Source organism: Melospiza melodia, chromosome 11 (genome assembly GCF_035770615.1).
Source record: "Melospiza melodia melodia isolate bMelMel2 chromosome 11, bMelMel2.pri, whole genome shotgun sequence".
Taxonomy (NCBI): Eukaryota; Metazoa; Chordata; class Aves; order Passeriformes; family Passerellidae; genus Melospiza; species Melospiza melodia.
Genome location: NC_086204.1, coordinates 25,954,571 through 25,975,936, shown reverse-complemented (window position 1 = coordinate 25,975,936; position 21,366 = coordinate 25,954,571). Strand labels below are relative to the sequence as shown.

General features: G+C 43.6%; 1 protein-coding gene across 1 annotated transcript in view; it reads left to right on the top strand.

The window, feature by feature from the left end:
• Positions 1-21,366, top strand: part of CC2D1B (coiled-coil and C2 domain containing 1B) — a 28,001-nt gene that overhangs the window by 2,863 nt on the left and 3,772 nt on the right. Inside the window, exons 3-22 of the mRNA XM_063166113.1 lie at positions 297-438; positions 3,064-3,173; positions 3,933-4,052; positions 5,163-5,300; positions 7,245-7,506; positions 7,989-8,113; positions 8,249-8,324; positions 9,370-9,480; positions 9,976-10,106; positions 10,386-10,458; positions 12,546-12,658; positions 13,445-13,613; positions 14,828-15,000; positions 15,104-15,229; positions 15,736-15,794; positions 16,039-16,155; positions 16,629-16,702; positions 17,343-17,401; positions 19,164-19,215; positions 19,819-19,918. Of these exons, the coding sequence (XP_063022183.1) occupies positions 297-438; positions 3,064-3,173; positions 3,933-4,052; positions 5,163-5,300; positions 7,245-7,506; positions 7,989-8,113; positions 8,249-8,324; positions 9,370-9,480; positions 9,976-10,106; positions 10,386-10,458; positions 12,546-12,658; positions 13,445-13,613; positions 14,828-15,000; positions 15,104-15,229; positions 15,736-15,794; positions 16,039-16,155; positions 16,629-16,702; positions 17,343-17,401; positions 19,164-19,215; positions 19,819-19,918 (2,330 nt within the window). The remainder of the gene's footprint in view (positions 1-296; positions 439-3,063; positions 3,174-3,932; positions 4,053-5,162; positions 5,301-7,244; positions 7,507-7,988; positions 8,114-8,248; positions 8,325-9,369; positions 9,481-9,975; positions 10,107-10,385; positions 10,459-12,545; positions 12,659-13,444; positions 13,614-14,827; positions 15,001-15,103; positions 15,230-15,735; positions 15,795-16,038; positions 16,156-16,628; positions 16,703-17,342; positions 17,402-19,163; positions 19,216-19,818; positions 19,919-21,366) is intronic.

Sequence of the window (21,366 nt, the reverse complement as noted above, 5' to 3'; positions counted from 1 at the left end):
ACTCTACCTTGTTATGTCAGACTGTTAAACAGGATTGATTTTAAGAAATGGTTTGTGTAGAGTTTTAAAGGGATACTTGTGGGGTGTTAAGATTTATGTACCTTACACCAGTTATGGGTGCCTGGATGCATTGTCGTGGTAATACAGGTGGTGTGATAGTGGGCTGTAAAAAAATGATCAGGATTCAGAATGGTGAAAATGTCTAAATAATCCATGCAGTGTAATGTTTTTGGGTTTATCTTTGTTCTGAGTAGGGTATTTTATTATTCTGTACTGTTATTTTCCCTTGGCTCCAGCTGGGGCTGTTTGTGGATTTCAATCCTGAAGAGATGCTGCTGGCTGCAGAGGAAGGTGAGGATGATGGAGACCTTGAGGCAGAGCTTGCTGCTATCACAGGAGGAAAAGTGAAAGAAGGAAAACCAAAACCAAAGGTGAAAAGTAAGTTAAAGTATCTGAATTTAATTTAACTTTGTTAAATTGATCTAAAAAAATCTTTAAATTTATCTAAAATGGTTTCTCTATCAATGGTAGAAACTGAATTTGCAACTGCTCTTTCCTTTACTTTGAAAGGTTTAATTTGTTACTCCACAAACAATGTAAAAGTTTTTTTCTGTTGATGCTCTTGTAGATGTATGAAAAAGATCTCTGGTGGCTGGCCCATTTAATGACTAAATTAAGATATGCTTTTTTAGCATATGAAGTCATAAAAAGGTGTAGTAGGCGCTAGATGATTTTAGAGGGGAAATGATGTTTCTTGTGGAGGGTGGGTTGTTTGTCATGTGGTTGTTCTTGTGTTTTTGTTTGAAGGGTGAATTTACATAATGAACATTATATTTTTAGTTACTTGGGAGTCTGTAACCAAAACTGAATGCCATTTTCAGAGGCAGATACTGATGCAGTCACTTGGAGAATCCTGTAGCTTGTGTTATGCAGGTTACAGTGTCTCTTGGAATGGACTGTTACCATTCTTAATGCTGTTAGTTTTGTCTGGTGGTGTTTGCCCAGCTCTGCAGTGGTTTACAGGCTGCAATCTGCCATGAGCCAAGGCTGCTGCTGCTGCTGCTGCTGTGAGGGCCCCTCAGTGAGCATGCTCTGCCTCTGAGCACGTCTGTGTTTGTGGAGCTGCAGGCTGAGCTGCCTCAGGAGCTCCTCTGCCAAAATAAACCTGAGTTCTTGTGGCAGCTTTCAGCTGAACCAGGTTTGCTGCCTGCCTGAGAGCTGGGGAAAGGAAAAGGGGACCTACAGGTGTGTGAGCAGGTGCAGGAAGGAGGGGATAGTGCACCTACAGCCTTATTTGCAGCTCTGCAGTCATTGCCCTGTAATATTTGAAGGGGCTTCACACAGAGCAGCAGGGGAATGAAGAATTTTGTAATGTTTAGACAAGACAACTCTATAAACACAGTGGTTGATGACAGACAAAGGACAAGTTTGATCTGAAACTAAATTCTAAATCATTTCCACTCTCCACATTTCAAAATTTTAGTGAACTCTTAAAGCTAATAAGCACAATTGTGCAAATAGGCATAATAGCAGAACTTCTGCCATTGGACATAGGTTACTCATGGCTAAAGCCTGCAGGATGATGTTTTGAGGGTGAATCTGTGTATCAGGAGCTCTTGAATTGTTATCAGTTTTTCATCCCTCTCACTGTCATGTCATTTATTTTGTTGTTTTGGTCTTTTTATTCATAAGAGGAAAATAAAACTTCAGGCAGTGCAAAATTAACATTTACTATGCCTATCATGTTCTGTGCCTTCTAAATGTGTGGTTAAAAAAGGATTTTCCAAAGCACTGTGCAGCTATTCTGTTTTCCTGTTAGAATTGGAAGTGTGTGGGTTTGGTTAGAAGCTCATGGAGGATGAGCAGCTGGCTCTGGGCACTCCTGAGACCTGGCCCAGGATGCAGGCAGGTCTCCATCTGCCTGAGAGGAGGAGCTGTGGGGACTGGGGAGAAGCAGATCCTGTCTGGGAAAGGGCAGGAAAAAGGGATCCAGTGCAACTCATGTGCTTGGGTCTTGGCTGAGCACCAGGTGCTGTAATTCCCTCCTGGATTACATCCTGGAGCTCTGATGGGTGTGGGGGAATGGTCTCCTCCTCCTCCAGCAAAAGCTGCACTGTTGGAACATCTTAAGCCCAGAGATCCCTGCTGTCTCTGATAAGTGCCAGCTGGGCAGCCACTCACGTGTCTGAAATTGTGGCCTCATCTTGCTGCACAGGATTAGAGCTGAAAAACCATCTGAGGAGGCTTGATTAGGTTTTCTGCCTCTGCTGCAGTTTTCTGCACAGCCAGTTGCCTTTGGGTATGGCCTGCAGTCCAAGTTTTGCTAAGGGTCAAACTTACGAGCAGCATGTTTGATACAAATACCGAAGCACCCATGGGGTCAGTTGGATTATTTGAACAGAAACAGTTTAGTACCTGGGTTAATTTTCAGCTGATTCAGCAAATGCAGGGAGTGGGATCCATTGAAACTGACTATAAAGCTCTGTCCTGCAGATCTGTATTTTCTGCAGCTTTTACTGCCACTGGTGAGTCACAGTCATGAGTCTGCATAGGGAAGTATCAGAGGCATTTACATGGACCATTGGGATTTGTGGGCAAACAACCTCACCTTGGAGAGCATGTGGAGGAAGTTGATAGTTTAGAAGATGTGGTTGGCACAGGATGAAGCACAGATGAGAACTCAGCAATGAGGAGTTGAGTAGAGTTTCCAGGTTGAAGACCAGAAACAAAATTGCAAAATGAAGGAGCCAAGAAAAATTTGGAAAAGGCTTAATCTCATCATCACGAGACAGCAGTGCAGAAAATGTGCAAGTGGCTTACTGCCTGCCTCAAGTGTCACAGCAGAAACACCAGTGCTGCTCTTCTGGCTGCTCACTTCCCAGCCTCTGCCCTTTACCCATCAGTATGCTCTCAGTTACCTCCAACACTGTGCAATAAATTGGGAACAAGAGGGGAGGGCACTGTTCTTTCAGCTGGTAGCAGTTCCTTCAGGATTTATACCCAGTGTTAACTGGGTATAACTGTTCCTTAGGATTTATGGCTCCTTGGGATTTCCTTTTACAGCTCCTCTGCCCATGGATCATATTGAAAAGATGGCTGCAGAGTGTATGAAGGACCTGAATGAAGAGGAGGATGCAGATGATGAGGACTTGGAGAAGGATACAGACCTGCTGGTATGCATAACTATTAGCAAAGAGTTTTAGTATGTATTTTTTGTATTTTTTTTTAACAGAACTGCATTTAGCAAAAATGTCTGTTAACTTTCTGGTGAGAAGCTAAAATATTGCAAAAGCACCATTAGATGCAAGTCTGTGCAGGATCCATCCCCCTGCACAGCAGAGTAAGAGAGTTTCCTAACATTGATATATGTGGGGGACTTAGAGCATTGAGGGAAGAGCAGGAATCCCATTCCATGTCGTGGGGAAGGACAGCCAGGGACTGTCTCCCTGAAGTGCTGTCTGCCACCATTTTGCTACTGCTTCAAGCAGTGCTTTGGCCTGAGAGAGCACCTCAAGAAAGTCTTTGTTGTTTCAGTGACTCATCTCACTGGCAGGGTTTAGGGAAGGAGTGTAAGCAGTAGTTTTGACTGCCATGGCTAGTAGAGGCTTTTTGGAAATTTGAAATTTAGGTTTGCATAATCTTTGTAAAAGTATTTCTCTGAACTTCTCCAGCTTCAGATCCTCAGCCACAAGCTTGTGTGGTGATCCTGGGGCTGCAGGGTGCCTTTTCAGTAGTATCTGGAACCAGTTTAAATTAATAATAAAAAATAAAATTGAATTTTAAAATTCTGGGATAGAAGATCTTCAGACTCTTAACTTGGGTTCAAGATCCATTCAAACTTTTGACACTTTGGACTTGATTTTATTTTTTTCTTTTGAGGACAGAGAGGATTTTGAGGAAATGCCTTTTGTTGGCTCTTACTTTTACCTTAGGCAGAGTTACAAGAAGTTCTGGGGGAAGAAGGTGAGGCAGAAAGCTGTGAGGATGAAATGACAGCAACAGAGCCATCCCCAGCTGAAGCAGAAGCCGAGCTACCTGAACTGCAGTCACAGGTAGGAATGAGCTTCATGTTTCTGAGTTTTGCTGAATCACTGTTGTCACTTGGCTTGTATGAGGGTCATTGTCAAGCATCTGGGGAGGCCTTGTCTTCCAGGGAAGAAAAAACTACTGTTGCTGTTTCCTCCAAGGAAAGCAGTGCTGTATGAGTGCAGGTGATCCTTTTGCTTTGTTCAAAGGGTGAATTCTGATGTTAGCATAGAATTGAAGAGGTAAACAATTGGACACAAGCTTGTCTTGTCCCTCATTATACATAGGAGCATGCAGACTGCAGTGCAGGCTTCCAGAGTTTGTATCTTCTCCCTAAGAATATTGAGCAGTGTGCTGAAATTGTGAGACATGGTATAACTCAATAGTTTTAGGGTTTTTCTCAGTAGCATTATCTGTCTCAGCTTAAATTTGTCAGTCCTCATGCAGTCAAATCCTTTATTCGGTCACTGCATATTTCTGTTGTGTGCCACAGATTCCTTGTGTGCCTTGTACAACAGTGCCTTGTACACTGGGCCTGTTAGTAAATGGGATTGAGAGGGTTTCTATAGAGATAATGGCAATAATTACATCAGGAGCCATCTGCAGGGTCTCTGTGGCTGTGGAGAGTTTCTAAGTAGCTGCTCATGACTTTGCTTAGGCTGCTTTTGTCACTGAACTAATTCCAGGCTGTAGGAGGAGGAAAAAGAGCTCTTGTTGTAAAACCAGGTTGAAGCCCAGAAGGGAGCAAACTAGCATAGTTTAAAAATAAGAAAAGAATAAGTCAAGATTTGTGCCAAAATACCTCTTCACACCCTCTGTTGTGCGGGGTTTGAGAGGCTTCAGTGTTCTCCTCACCTACTCACCGACCACATGGCTCCAATTACTCTGTGAGTGAGAGTTTCCCAAGTCTCTCCACCCATTCTTCTCTGTGAGGCTTTTGAGAGAGCCAGAGGTGGATGCAGGGCCCGTTAGCCCAGCACAAACCCTGCTCTGTTTCAGGGCTGTTCCTTCCTGCACTCTGTTCACAGCAGTGTGTGTGTGTGTAGAAGAGGAGTGTTTGCTTTTCAGTGCGGTGGGAAAACTCGTCTGGCTGGATGAAATAAGTTTTCTTGATTTGTTTTATTGTTTTTTCTGAGACCTCCTCACTTCCTGCTGTTAGCAGTGAGCTGCAGCAGACGCTGCAGGCCAGGATTGCTGACTACAGGACGGCCATTTCCAACGCGCGGCACTCGGGGGAGAGCGCCAAAGTGCGGCGCTACGAGAGGGGCCTCAAGGTGAGTGGGGATCACCAGGGTGAGTGAGGCTGAGCAAAGCCAGCTCTCTGAAGGGTGCTCCTCCCAGCTGGCTGAGTTTGCTGACAGGAAATGAAATTTTCATGTGCTGCCTGGTGTTGCTGTAAAAACGTTTGTTGTTACTGACTAGCCACCTGATATGGCAAACACACAGATAAGGTGTGGCTTCAGCTGCCTTTTGAGCTTTGTTTCTGTTGAATTTGCCAGGTGATAGCTGGAGGGAGGGTTTGTGGTGCATGCTGAAGTTAAACCCAGCTGCCTGGATCTGAATTTGACCTGTGGTGACTGCTCAGTGCTACCTTAAAGCAAAGTTTAGGAGTTTTCCTAGCACATACACCTTGCAGTTCATCACTGCTGCCATCCCTTAGGTACTCACCTTCCACTCACTTCTGTCAGACAAAGGGAGGTGGTGCCTTTCCCTGAGTGTGTTGGCTGTGCTTGAAAAGGAATAGAGCAGGATTTTTGATGAAGGCAATTAAGAGCTGCAGCAAAGAGCAGTCTCTCCAGCCTCTCATGTTCCAGGCAGGTGGCGTGCTTGCAGTGAGCTGCAGTGCTTGTTTACTGCTGGGCAGGGCCTTTCTCTCCCCGTGGCTTTCAGCAGCTCTCCTGCATCACCTCAGGCAGCAGCAAAGCTGAACAGCTCAGGGCTGTGCACTGGGGCAGGATGTAATGGCTCACTGGCTGTCTTGGGGTACAAAGGGAACAATTGAGGCCAAACTTGGGGAAGAAAAAGCACAAGAAAGATTTCCCTGTGTGTGTCCACTGCCTGCCAGCCCTGACAGGAGTGTACACAAAAGCACCTGGCCTTTCAGAGAGCCACAGGGATGGGCAAACCAGCTATTCCATCCAGTCATGAGCTAAGTGCACTGTGCCACTTCCTTTATTTCTCAGGGTGGGGAGTTTCCCAGTGCCTAAGCAGTGTAACAGGATAATAGACCAGATCTCACTTCACAGCTCACAGCTACTGTATTAGCAAAATTACATGTCAACAAATGGTGTAGAGTCCTCTCTTCTATGTAGTTCTTGAACTTTTTGAACTGAACTTTAACCTCAGTCTGTCACCCCCACATGGAGGATAGGGAGCTGCCTATGGCTTGCTGGTCTCAACCCCAGTATCACATGCATTCATTTCAAAGTATCTCTGCCACTGTTACTCAGTAGAACAAACAATGCCACAGCTAAAAAAAACCCAGCAGTGATTCTGGCACTGATGAGATTTTGTTGTTGTTGTCTTTCTGTGCTTCCATTTCAGTTTCTTTGGAAGATAAAAGAAGTAAAACTTTTGTTTTGGCTTGAAGTGCATGGTGATCTTTTGTCTGAACCTCAAATTAAATTTAAAAAATAAAAATACTGAGGAAGGTAATACTTGGGGAAGAGGAGGGGTTTTTAAAAAATGAGCAGCAGTTAACCCAAGTTAGAGATGGTGAGATGTCCTTACCATAGGTGGTGAGCTGAAGCTCCATTTCCTTTATTAGTATTTAATGATTTTTCTCATTACATTAAATAGGTTTGCAGAGCCCTTCCTTCCCTGGATCCATGTAGGCAGTGGCATTTCAGAATAGCATATTTTATTACATTTGAAAGATTCACAAAATCCATCTACAGTTGGTGTAAATGGCTTCTTTGGTGACTTTCTGTGACAAAGCTGAGTGGATCACATCAACTCCCCAATAATTCTGGGTGCTGAGGTACCTGCAGTTACCTGGTTTGGGTAACAGGGCCTTTGCTCTGGTATCTGGACACCTTTCACTGGCACTGAAGTTCTCTCTCCTTGCAGAAGAGCAGGGAGCTGAAGGGCAGCAGTCTGTGTGGTGTGTGTGACAGAGCCTGTCATGTGTAAGGGGATGAATTTGTCTTTTAATGATCTTGTGCTGGTAACATGTTTGATGAAAATGCCTGTTGGCTCTGTTGTTCTTTCTGTGCCAGACACTGGAAACCATGCTGGCTGCAGTGAAGAAAGGCAAAAAAATCAATGAGGAAGAAATGCCACCTCCTGTTGCAACAGGAAAGAGTTCTTCTTGTGTACCTCAAGCCATGGGAGTTGAGCTAGAGGATTCAGGAGGTTCACCAGAGAATAAAGCTGACTGTGCTGCAGATGATGAGCAGAAGGCTTCTCCTGAGGCAAGGGATCATTTGGAATCAGAGTCTCTGCAAGGTCGTGCTGCTGCTGATCCTGCTGTGGAAACAGGTACTGTGGTCTGAGAGAGGAGCAGTTGTAACCCTGTTTTAATGTTGCATCTTCCCTGATGTGTGTGCTGAGTGTAGCAAAGCACTGCTTATGTTGGAACTTCGCAGCTGAATGTCTCAGAGTTGTCCATGGAATGCTGAGTTTCTGGCAGTGGAATCAGTTATTGTTTTAGAGCTCTTCTGTGCACTGGATCAGTATTCTTATCTTCTCCTGTGCTTCAGTTTCTCCTTCATTATTTGACATGTGGAATTCCAGCCTTTAAAGAGTTCGAGATACTGACTTAAAGACCTTTTGTTTTTTCTTTAAATTGGGAAAAGTGGAATTGTTGTGTTAGATAGGACTTCTGGAAGAAGGATGTTTGTAAGATGGCTGTTGTGACTTACAGCACAAGGGGACAAATGTGGCTTTGCATAGATGGATGTAGCAAGGGATGCAAATCTTGCATGCTCTGTGTCAGTCTCAGCATTGTCTCATTCTCCCAGACGCCCAGCACAGCAGCACACGAGCAATCCTGCTGATGAGGCAGAAGGAGTATAAATTAGCAGCTCTAAAAGCCAAGCAGCAAGGGGACCTGGAGAAGGCAAAGGAATACATGAGGGCAGGCAAGGTATGCACTCAAGAAATCCCAAATGTTGAACATACCCTGTGCTGTACCCATATACATTAAATGTCACATACTGACTGTGGCAGCTGGCAGGTCTTGGACAGACCAGAATAGACCTTTTGTTTTTTTCTGTGTTAGAAATTCAATGTGGTGTTGGAAGCTTTGGACAGTGGGCAGCCAATAGACCTCCAGAATATGCCTCCATCTCCTCAGGGTAAGGCTTTGTCTTCAGGAAACCTTTTCAGAAGTCTTTCTGTGCTTTAATGGAATGATTCTGCATTTGGTTGCAAAGCTATTAAAAGAACTGGAGATTGTTTAGGACTGAGGCTCACTGCATGTTCACACTCTAATCAAGACCAATGAGGAGAAGTGAGGTATCATTACTTATTTGGCAGTTACTCTCTGAATTACAAGTTCCAACAAGTATTGATGTCTCATATTCTGGGTTTTCTAAGTGTAGGTAATAGCTGCCAGTATTTGAAGTGGAAGGGAAAGAAGGATAATGGCACATTCTTAAAATTTACTGTAATGTTTGATGGTGTTATGTGCTTCAACTAAAATGCATGACATTCAGATTAACAGATTGCAGTGCACTAAAGTCTGATTTTTAAAGCAAGTTATCAATATTAAAGATACCTCAGTCCTGGTAAGAGAGAGTTTTATGTTTTTATTATTTTATTCTAAGACACTAAATGACAGATTATTTCAGTAAATCATGAGAGTCATGACTCAAGTTACTGATCACTAAATGCCATTGCAGAGGAGCTTCACCCAGGGCATAACCTTGCCTTAAAAAGTGCAAGATTTTTGCAGCAAATAATCTTGTAGTTTTCTGTTACACAGTACCAGAAACTGGAGTTTCTGAATAGATGATATGAGTTTCTTCCCTTTTCCAGCACATCTTTTGTTACTAGAATATTTTAGTCAATTAGCAGACTTGTTCACTCTTTCCATCTGCCAAGATACCAAGTTATATTTTGGGGAGAGAATTCTTAGAATACTTGAACTGCTTTTACTTTTTTTTTCCCCCTCAAGCAGCCCTAACCAAAATTAAATCAGCATTTGAGATTTTCTCTTATAAAGCATTTTCTGTAGATAATGGGAACCTTAGACTTATCTAGTTGTAGAGATACTGTTTGGAAGCCAGAAAGCTTTCAGGAAGATAATATGATCAAATTGAAGGTTTTCTGAGTGACATGCAGCAGTAATTGCTGTGTGTGGAACATGTTGTGAAACTTCCTGCTTTCCCTGCTTTGCAGATCTTGAAAGCTTAGGACATGTACAAGATGCATCCAAGCAAAAAGTACCACCTCGAGTGGGAAGTTCCCAGGATCTTGCAACACCTGAACCTCAGACCCAAGAAGCTTCAGGTAGGACTTTTGCATTTCATGTCCACATACAGAAACAAACAATGGCCCTCAATCTTTGTAAAAACCACCAAATCCTAAAAGTCATCAATGACGCCTTAATTGACCTCCCAGCACCATCAAATATCTCAATATGATGAAACTTTAAGTCTCTGTTAGGCATTTGCTTAATCACTCAAATCATCACAGGTCTCCTGCTAGCCATGCACTACACATGTAATAAATCATGAAAATAGCACAGCTGGGAAGCCCTTTAAGGTCTGACCTCTCCCACTGAACTGCAGCTGGAGTGAGTAAACCTGGCTGATGTTCATGAGTATTGCTTGCTGCTGATCCAATGTGCTTTTGTTCTGGATCAGTGATGGAAGTAAAAGTTAATGAACTTTCTAACAGCAGTGTTCATAGTGAAGCTTTGCAGTGCTGTTCTCTGAAGAAGGGGAGGAGCCAGCAGCCTGTGTGTTCTGAAATCTCCATGCTGTGGCATTTTGTGTGTTGCAGAGTCCCTGCAGCAGCCCAGGACGGTGCTGGAGGCGCTGCAGCAGCGGCTGGAGCGGTACCGGGCAGCAGCAGCCCAGGCCAGGGCCAGCGGGGACGATCGCAAGGGCAGGATGCACGACAGGATAGCCAAGGTACAGCTGGACTGTGGCTCCTTGCATCCAGCAAAGCCTTTTGAGTTAGTTCTCTTGCTGAAGACTTTTTCAAGGCTGAAATAATTTGTGTATTGTCGGTCTGTTTGAAAAGAGGTCCCAGTGGGGAAGCTGGAAAGCATTCGGAGGAAGAAATGGGGACAATGCACATATTGTAGTAAAATACTGACTCTTGTGCAGTGTTTATGCTGGTTAAATACAGATGATTGCTAATTCACAGTCAGCTCTATTTTATGTCTTACTGAGTGCCTTTGATTGCAGCAATACCAAGATGCCATAAGAGCCCATAAGGCAGGGAGAAAAGTGAATTTTGCTGAGCTACCTGTTCCTCCTGGTAAGTGTGACTGTAAAACTGTAAAACCTAATCCCCAAAATTTTGTACACCTGCTAGGCTGGAGGGACTGTGCAGGTATTGCCTGCTCATCCTGTGGAACAGCTCTTCCTTTTTCTCAGTGAGTAGCTGGCCTTGCTGTTTGATGGTGTTGTGAGATTTTTTTATTAATATGCTCCCAAACACTGACACTATTGAATATTCATGCATATTGACAGCCTGATTGACAGTATGGGAATTTAAAATTGGCACTATTTGAAAAGTTCAACAACTTTACCATAGGCAGGTGCTAAAAATGTTACTTGTCTATCCTCTGTGTCAGCCCTCCTAGAGGAAAGACTAAATTTGGGTTATATTGGCTTCTTAGTTTTGCTGGGAAAGGGTTTTTAGAAGTGAAAAAACTTTCCTGATGTTCCCCATTCTGCTGATTCCTATCAGGAGCCTCAGAACTTGATATTAATGAATATCCCCTTGTAAACCTTGTAATATCAAATCAGCATTGCAGCTCTCCTGGCTGTTACAAGCATCTGCAGAGATGAAGCAAACCATGCCCATGGTCACACTGAGGCAGTGGCAGAGGCAGCAGCTGAGCCTTTTTCTTGAGACACTGTGTCCTGTTTATCTTCTTCAGAACACAGAGTGCTGTGTCTGCAAAAGTTTGGGCAAGGTCGTCTGTGAATGCTCTGCCTCTCATTTGCATGATGCCATTTCTTCCCTAGAAACATCTTGCCTTTTATCTTGGGCCTGATGTGTTCTTCTGAAGGATACACTCAGCTCTGCAAAGCAGTGCCTGGATTTTAAGTTAGAGGATAGAGATGGACCTTGTGGTGGTTTTGTCACTGTCAAATGTGGCAATGGCAAGCACTGTAGAGTAGGCACTGCCAGCTCTGTCAGGCCATGTGTGGCTTTGAAGGTTTCCTGTTTTAAGCTGGCCCTGAAAGGCAGTTTAGCATCCCTTTTTGCAGAATGTGGTCCCTTTCTTGGTAAATACCAGTTTCTGTAAGAGTGAGGCACTCCATATTTATACCTCTGGAAATATGGAGAGCTGCTCAGTGTCCTTGCACATCAGCTGTGTTTTTCAGCCATCATTTAGGGGCCATGTGATTTACACTGAAGACAATAATCAGGCAGTCACTGAAACCACCAGTGAATTATCCTGGGGTGGCAGTGCCCTTCATGGCATCTGGCTGGTGACAAGTACCAGCCTTGGACTCCCTGGAAACAGAAATGCTGCTAGCAGTGGATCAAATGTCACACAGGGCAGCAGCACAGGATTCTCTGTTCTGCCTGCCTGAGTACCTCAAACTTGTGCTGTAGCAGCCATCTCTAGGTTTAGAAGCAGTTTAGTCACTGCTTCTTAGCAGTTCTCATGAGGCTGGCAGCAAGAATACTTGCTATATATTAAATGAGAGAAGTGTTAACAGACATTTTATAGTAGTGGCTGTGGATCTCTGTTCTCTGAAGCTGACATTAACTAGTCATGTGGCAGTGAGAGTTTATCTTCCATCATCAAACCTTCCTCCCATACTTAAAAGAATAACAAAACAATGAAGGACATTATTCTTCATACATTTCTCATTTAACTCCTCTGATTTTGCCTTAGTTTGCTACCTCTGCATTGCAGTACCTTTTCAGCAGAGGCTGAGTGTGTAACAGCCCAGCTGTCAGCAGTGGATTGTTTATTACTCTGGGGGTAGCACTGATTTTCTGCTGGACTGTGTGCCTGCAAAAGTGAGGCAGCACTGAGAGGGGAAAAAATGGGACTAAATTCTCTACTGGTTCTAGGGGCATCCCTACTACTGAAGTCTAGAGGTTGTGAGGTTGCTCAGCTTGGAAAACTGCTCAGTTATTGCATTATTTTACTATCATCCACTTTAACTGGGTGTCTGTGAGAGATCTGATCTAAAGCCACCACTCAGACTTGATCTAGCAAGGCTTTTTGGCCTTGGCCTCAGTCTAGTTAGAGTGAATACTAAAATACACCAAATAATAGGTATTTGGATAGAAACAGCTTCACAGTGAACAAGGACTATGGAAGACACACCACAGGGCTTATGCAGCTCTCTCCTCTGTGTTCCTTTCCTGCACAGGATTTCCCCCTCTTCCTGGTGTTGCAGCAACAGATGGTGGCAGCACAATCGCTGCTGTCCTGGAGACTGCCAGCAAGCTGGCAAACATGGAGGAGAATGATGAAGAGGAGGAGGTTAGTGTTGCCTGGTAGGATGTGTAAAAGTTCAGTTGCCATCTCTTATGGCATGCAGAGATGAGGCCATTGGATTTCCAGGTAAGGAAATCAGCTGAAATTCATTCCCAAAAGTCTGAGGAGTGCAGGATCTCAGCAGTCTTTTCAGTTTCCTTTATGGAGTAGGAGAGACAGATGAGATGTTATTACAGTCAGTACCACAGAACCTGTGAGTGCAGGGTTTGGCTCTTTCATAGCTGTCTTGTATTTAGATTTTATTTTCAAAGCAAACACTTGAGATCCTCACCACTCCTTTACATTGTTCTGAAGTACCTAAATCCATACTTTTATCCTGCATCCCAGTAGCTTCCTATGTTTGTTCTTTCCCAGGATGTTCAGCTCTTACTGCTTTTTTGTCAGGCTGCACCAGCATTTAGACTTTGGTTTGATTTCTATTTCTCTCAGGATTTCCTTGCTGATTGTTTTGCTTTCAACTGGAGTAGCTTTTAATGGAGAGAATTCCTGGATGATATTTTTTCTGCATGCCTCTACTTTTTTAAAGATCACAGCCTTGTTGAATATTCCTTTTATTCCATCTATGGCTTCCATAGGTCAGTTACCTGCTGGCCTGGCATGGCTCATAAACCTCCAGAAGTTAAAATTTGCTGTCTGGAATGCAATGCTCCCCTCAAAAGGAATATCCAAAGGCTGATACAGTGATAACCATGGTGCTGATGCTTGAGATGCTGTCCTCAACCCTGGAACAGATTTTATGCATTTATTATGCATTTCTTTTTGTTTTGCTAGAATGAGCCTCTTCCCCAGGCCCCAGTTGCCAAGAAGCCAACTCAGGTTGTTAGACCAACTCCAGTTCCACCTGCTGCAGCTCAGGAGAGCTCTCCTGAGCACCTGAAACGAGCTGCATCCCCCTCCTCCCTGGACAGGGCAGAGTCAATGGATCATCTCCCTCCAGCTGGTAAGTGAAGGGATCACCATCCCCAGTGCTCCACATGCAAGTGGTTTGCTCTAGTTGGGGAAGACTTTATAATTTAGGTGTGAGCCTGTGAATGTGTGTCATAGATTTCCTCTGACAGGAGCCTCGATATGTGTGTGCTGGAGGGCAGACCCAGACCAGCCATGCAGCTTTATTTCACAGAGACAGCATGTATAATTATAAGGCTGATTAGGTTTTTTAATTAATTTTGATGTAACAAGTGTATCGATTCATAATGTTTAACTCTGCTCACAGCTGAACTCTCCATATACCCTCATTAAAGGGGACAGGTTGCCAGTGTGAATTATTCATTGATCTAATGGAGCTCCCTGCATCACAGAGTTCTCTGCCTGGTGCTTCACCCAGGGGTCTCAGGCTGGCAGTGCAGCCAGGGCTTCATCAATCTCTGCTCTTGCCTTGCTAAGATCACTGAGCAGTTGTGTGTGCAGGGTGAATTGTGCACAGTGAGGGACAGGCACCACTCCCAGGGTGGTTTGGGCACACACTGCCAGTGCTCAGGCTCTCATTGATGCCTCGACTGTAATCCCATCTTCCTCCTTCCCTTCTGCCCTGGGCAGTTCCCTCAGGATGAAGTAGAACTGCCTGGCTGATTGATGCACCGACCTGGTACAATGTAAAGCAATCTTACTGGTGTGGTTGTCCTTAATGTTTTGGCAAGGAAAGAAGAGACTCAAGCATTAAGAAGAAACTAAGAGAACAAAGGATTACAGAGAAGCAGAGATTATATGCCTGAGTGGCCCTGCAGATTGGTTCATCAGGGTTATTTTCTGACAAATCAGGGGAGAGGAAGGAAATTATTCCAGAGGATGTTCATAATATTTGCTGTTTTTTAGAAGTTAACATGGAGAGCTGAAAGTTCGGATTCAGCTTCTCCCTTGGACCAGTCAGCTGTGCTGGAATCTGTCTCAAGCCTGCAAATTAGGGGCTGTAATAACTCTTGTGGCACTTGTGAAGTGCTGTGAGGTTTTTTTGATGAAGGATGCTGTTCCAGAAGGAAGCTTGTTTCTTTTTTTAATGCTTTAAAATGCCCAAGAAACAGTTGAGTGCAGTAAGGAAATTTCCTGATTTGACATCTGTAATTTCACTGATCTTTTCCTGGCTATAAACTGAACAGGATAAACCTGTGTCAGGGGCAGTGTCAGATGAGTGAGTATTTCTGTACAACTGTTTTTTAGTTAGGGAGCAGCTGGAATTCCTGGAGAACAGGAAGAAGCAATACCTGAAGGCAGCCATCAAAGCAAAGAGGGAAAACAACCTCGAACAGGCGAAGACATATCTCAGAACAGCCAAGGGCCTTGACCTCAAGATTGAGCAGGCAAAATCTGGCAAAACTGTTGATATTTCCAAGGTTAGTAGGTCTGGTAATATTCTGCTTTGTTTCCTATTCTTGGACATCTAAGTGCTTACTTTTCCCTATAAGGGCTCTGAAATGTGGTGTTCTTTTGTTGCAGCTGCCATCACCTCCTACAGATGATGAGGGTGATTTTATCTTTGTACACCATGAAGATGTCAGGCTGTCTCAGAAAGCAGATGAAGTTTATGCACAGCTTGTAAAATTGCTGAAGGACCAACATGAGGTGACCATTTTATATTTTCTAGAAATGTTTTGGAGTTTCTTCTGTACATTTCTCTGGGGTTTATTAATGCTCTAATCCCATCATTGTTCCAGTGGGGTCTTTTTTTTTTTTCTTTTAAAATACTTTTGATACTGTGTGTCCTAAAATGGAGGATTTTCAGAGTTGGATTCTATGGATAGTTAAAGCCAGAGGGTGTAGGCTTGGGACTAGCAAATTATCATTCTTAAATATGAGCACTCAAGTTTCAAAAAAGTACCTGAATATTAAAACTAGGCCTAAGGTGAACATCATATCTACAGATCAGGTGATTAAAAAGTAATAGGGAGAACAGCTCAAACAGATGCTGTGCTTTGGACTTGAGGAATGGGGTGGTGAATGTTCTTGAGTGACTCAGGAAAATGCCTGGTTTTCCTTAAATTAACTTGTCATCGAGCTCAGAACTGTGCCACTCATGAATCTGTGTGAGGATCACTGAGTGAATGTGTTTGGTTTGGTTTTGTTGACAGAGGTGTGTGCAGTACTCCAAGCAATTCATGCATCTGGGAAACGTAGCAGAAACAACTCGGTAAGAGCCAGTGCCTGCTTTCAGTCCTCCCCAAAGCTGCTATTGCAGGGTTGAGTCTGCCTCACCCCCTAAAGATGTTGGGGTTTGAGTTGGTAAGTTTATCCTTGTGTGAAAGGGTTGGGACTGTGATTCCTGCATCTCCACATTGCTCTCAGCTCTGGCTGAGGGTTACTCTGTGTTCTGTTTGATTTCGAGCACATGTGGGTTTTTTTGCTGATTTTTTTTTTATTTGCCTTTTGTACAGGTTTGAGAAACTGGCACAAGGTTGTAAAAAGGATATGGAGATCCTACAGCTTGCACGAGCACAAGGAATGGATCCTCCAAGCCATCACTTTGAGGAAAGAACCTTTAAAATGATAAGGTGTGGAAAAACAAGAGTATTTCTCAGTCAGGCTGGAATGACTTTCCTGGTCCTTTGCCCTTGTTTAGGGAATTCTGGGATTCAGCAAACTTGGGTGGCATCCAGGATTATGCTCAGCATTCCTGAAAAGATACTCTCAACAACTTAAATACAAAATTGCTCTCTACCTTCTCTTGCTGATTCTTTTGTTTTCAAAATGCCTCCAGCTTCCCCTCTTATATTCTGTTTCTTAGCTATTCCTGCTTCCGCTGTGTTTCTCCCTCTATCCTGTTGCCTCCTGAGCTTTGGTCCTGGCTGCAGAGATATTTTTAGCTCTGTTTGTGCTCTTCCCTTGCTCTGCTGTATTTTGTGGAGATGATCTCTGTAGGAGTGCACTGTTGAAAAAGCTCTGACAAATAGCCATGGCCTCCTGGTCTGGCAGTGGATCAGCTGATGGTGGGATGAATGTGCTTTTTTTCTTTCTCTTTTCACAGGATATTTTCTGATCTCAACAGCACAGAAATGCACCTTCTTATTGTCAGAGGGATGAACCTACCAGCCCCACCAGGTGTGTACTCAGGAGGGCATGTGGGCTATTTCCTCTGAGTTGGTAAGGAAAGTAATGGGGAACTAAATTTCTCTATCTTGAAGGCCACTTTAGGAGCCAGCATTTCTCTCATTGAAACAAAGTAATCACATTTTGGGCTCGTGCCCCCTAAAAACTTTAAACAGTATTTTTAAAAAAGCAGACAGGTGAAGAAAGAGAATCTGAGTTCCATCTGGACAGAGAGAAGAACTTTAAATTTTTCTGGGTTCACTCATAACTGGGTCATAGTTAAGGCTTCATTTTTACCTCCTGTTTTGTTACAAGTGCCTGCCTATGAGTTGCAACACTTTGACCCGTCAGTAGACAGGGTTTGCTCCAGCCAGTGTTACTGCTTTTAGCCCCTTGTTCCTGGGAGCTTGTAAACCATCTGTGCTGGACTCTTAGGAGTAACAACATTTTAAAAAAAATCCAGGTGTTTTCCCTTGGATGCCAACTTTCCATGGATTTTGCTTTGATGGATGGGTTATTCAGTTGTCTAGAGGCAGGTCATGAGTCCTACTGTAAAACAGTTGGGTGCTCTTGAGAATCCTGCTGGAGATGACAGATGCAATGACAATGTCTGTACTGGCTGTTTGGATTGGCTGGTTGTTGTCTCACCCAGGTGTGTCACCAAGAGATTTGGATGCGTTTGTGAAGTTTGAATTTCAGTACCCGAGTGCGGTGAGTGTGTCGTGGCTCTTCTGCCCCTCAGTCTGTCCCCCCTGCCACTGCATGAGCTTGTGAGGGCTCCAAGGAAAGGGAGAACACTTCCAGACATCCTACCTGGATCTGCTTTTAAAGCAGATTTCTTTTTCTCAGAAGCAGAGCTGCTGAGCCTGTTGGCTGCAGGTTTGAGCTTGGCACCTTTCTCTCGATGCTCTCCACACCTTCCCCTTGGCAGGGCGGTGTCTGCAGGTTCTGTGGCAGCAGCACTCAGTGCTCAGCCATGCCCAGCTCTCCCCCCTGAAGGCACAATCAGGCTCTCTCCAATGTTGGCAAAATGTGTCAAGGTTCATTTCTTTCAGGGGTGCAAACACACCCAGCACCAGGGCACACAAAGTTGTTGCCGAGGGCCACCTTAGATGTGATCTCCCTAAGTCCTCTTCCCTTAAAAATCCAAGCTTTTAAAGGTATTGCATTTGAGCCTCCCTTACAATTGTAGAATTGGATTGAAAGTGTTAATCTTTGTCATCAAATAAATGGTGATTTAATTAGGAAATATGTCTATATCTGGAGATAGGACTTGGGCCATGCAAGCTTCTCGCCCTTCCTAATTAAAACTTGTGCGTATGTGCATGCATGTATGTGTATGTGTATAAAAATATGTATACACATATGTATTACTTCCTTCCTTGGAATTCCCCAGTGTCATCCTGTTCCTCTCACCTTGAACAGCACTCTCTGGTCTGAAAAATACTCAAACCTGAGAGCTAGAAGGGATTCTGGGGAGGGACTGACTGGTCTCTTACTGTCAGTAGAAATCCTGGGGCTTTGCTCTCTCTGTAAGACAAAACCAGACTTTGCTCTTGCAGGACTAATGCTTAGCCCTGGGAGAGTGCAGAGCCTCGGGATTTCTACCTCCCAATAAATTTTGCAGTAATTCCACTAAAATTAATTAATTTACCTGTGGGAAATTGGTGATGGTCCGACCAGGTTTGTGTTTAGGGTTGAGTGACTCGAGGCCTTAATGAAGGAGTAACACAATTAGGGTGACTGAAACCAGAACTGGTCTGTATGAATAATTTTCTGGGGAATGAATAAAAATCAGCATAGTTCCTTTTAATCTATTTTCCTTTGTTTAAAGCAGAACCAGGTCTTTATTCCTTAGCCAACAGTCAAATAAATACACCACCTTTCTCCTTTACAGCTGAAATCAGTTTTGCAAAGTAGCTGCAATAATTAGGCCACATTGTCCTTGTTCATTCCCCAGAGATTTAGTTTGTACTCTGCTTTAGGTTAAAAGTTAATTCATTTTGGTGGCAGATTGATTGTCAGGGAAAATAATAGTAGGACAATTCCCTGAATGATTTGCGATGAATTCCTTGTGTAGCTTATTATTCCAGCTAATGCAGGAGGAACAGAATTGCTGTGTGCTGGAAGGTGCACAGTTTGTCATGGAGTTTAACAGCCCCAGTCAGGAACTTTATGATGATTGGATTGAATTGACTGTGACTATGTAGCTTATCTATGGCTCTCATATTTAATGTAATGTTTTGGTTTATTCTTTCTGCAGTATTATCCTTGTTACCACACTGCAATCCAAGTATTTTAGTCTTGAATATACCATGACTCTTCTTATTTAGATAACCCCAAAAACCTTACATTTCTGGTATAGGCATAAAATAGAGCTGGCAATAAAAATGGTCTCTAGTCTGTTTTCAAACAATACCTGACAGTTTTATGTGATGTCTGTCTCTCTTTTTTTTTTTTTTTTTTTTAACAGGAACAACCTCAAAAGAGTAAAACACCTGTAATTAACAATAACAATTGTCCAGGTGAGTCTTTTTTTTTCTGGAACAGCAGGGAAAATGCTGCACCTTGGGAATCTCTGGACAGTACAGGCTGGTGTCAGACTTTGAACCAGGCCAGAGATCCTCCCACTACCAGTTTTCTTCTTTCTTATGAAAGGGTTTGTTGGGGGGTGAAGTCCAGCTGTGTTGGCAATTTCTTCCCCCTCATCCCAATATTGGTGGTAGCTGTTATGTCATGAATTAAACCAGTATTCATTATATTATCCAAAACACCCTTCCCAGTCATTCCAGCCTTACTCTGCTTTTTCTTTAATATTTTGTCCATTTTTTCATTGCCACAAACACTGTTTACATGCTGGAATACCTAAACTGTCTAGATTTAGCTCCCCAGTGCCCTACTGTCAGCTCACAGTGGTTTGGTTTTCCTGCAGTTTGGGTTCTGTCCCTGTAAGGGGAGGGTGACATGAACTGTGCAGAGGGACGCACCCTGGGCCTGACTGAAACACCCTCCTGAGGAGGATTGCTGTGGGCCAAACTGTGACAAAAGAGCTCTGAGCAATGCATGGGATGGAGCCCTGCACAGCATTTGACTCACAGGTTTCTTCCCCTGTCCTTATTTCCCTGCAGAGTACAACCAGCTGTTCAAGCTGAACATCAACCGCAACCACCGCGGCTTCCGACGCGCAATTCGCTCCAAAGGAATCAAATTTGAAGTGTTCCACAAAGGGTGAGTCCAGTTTGTTTCTCTGCTGACAGCTCAAGAGTGTTGGAGCTGAAGTTTATGAAGCACAGCACTGAAGAGTTGGCTGGTATTCATGTCTGGGAGCTTTCAAAATGTGCCTGAGTTCTGTAGCTTCTTCCCCTGTGGGGTGAGGAAAGGCACAAATTCACTGAAGCTGTTTCAGATCAGTTGAGGATGAATGAGTGGTCTAAAAGGAGTTGGTGGGACTGAGAAAGCAGTGATTTACCTCAAATTGGTTTGATTCTTACCCAGATTGGTTTCAGTCATCAGGACTAGAAAATTTAAATATTCTGTAGAATAACTCTGTAAAATAATGAAGTGGCAGCAAAATATGAAGAGCAGGAAGGCAGGTGACAGGTGATGGCAGAACTAGAGTTATGTTTTTGTACTTTCATTCATTGGGTCTTGCAATACCTCCTGAGCACTGCTGGCAGCTGCCTTGAGAGAGACAGACTGCCCTCATCTCAGAGAGCAGCATCACCAGATCAATGTTCAGTGTTCAGGGAGAGCATCCTCAGTCCAGGCTCATAACCAGGATCATCCCCAGTCCAGTTATTCACAATAGGAGTGGCCTGTATTCCCTCATCCCTGGGTTGGTTGTGATCCAAGACTGTGATGGGATGCCAGATAATCTGGTTTTTGTTTGGTGGCTCTTTGTCCTATTCCTTGTTGATATTACTGGGCCATGCAGAAATTGTCCACAGGTTTTCTGAGATGGTTTTCAAGTCGCAGATGTTTCAGTGTGTGACCTGAAGTCCCACTGTTCTACTCCAGTCATCCATTGGCATCTCTGTTGAAGCAAAAGTTGATTTTCTTATTTTTTTCCTGTCAATCCTGGCAGCTCTGTGTTCAAGATCCCCCCTCATTTGCACAGAGCTGTCAAGTGTTTACATTCATTTTAAATGGGGTTTCTATCACCTTTTCCCAGCTATCTCCTTGGGAGAAAGGACAGAATGAAGTGATCCAGGCTCTTTTCTAAAGACTGTCTGCTCCTTGTCTTTTCTAAAACTACAAATGAATAATACTTTCAGAAATGCTTTGGTGGTTGTTGTAGCTTTGGGTTCTCTGATAGCTCTTTGACCATCTCCCAAGAATTATTTTTGCTCAGTTAGCAAAGGAGACTTGTTTCAGGTCATATATATTAAACTTCAGTTTAACAACACTTTCAAGTAAAAACTCAGCAATGTATTTTTCCAAAAGAAAAGTCTCTTCTTGAGCCTCTCCCAAAAGCTTCTGAAGATGAAAGGGGATTTCCCCAGAGCTGTTTCTGAAGCCATAGCCTAGAGCAAGTTCTCAGTCTTCACAGCAGCCCCCTGGAACTGAGCAGGGATGAACCAGTCTTTGTTTCTTGAGTTATAAAATGGAAAAACGCTTTAAAAAATTCAGCAGGAATTGCTGATTCTCTGAAGTTTATGAGCAAAGTGCCCCACATG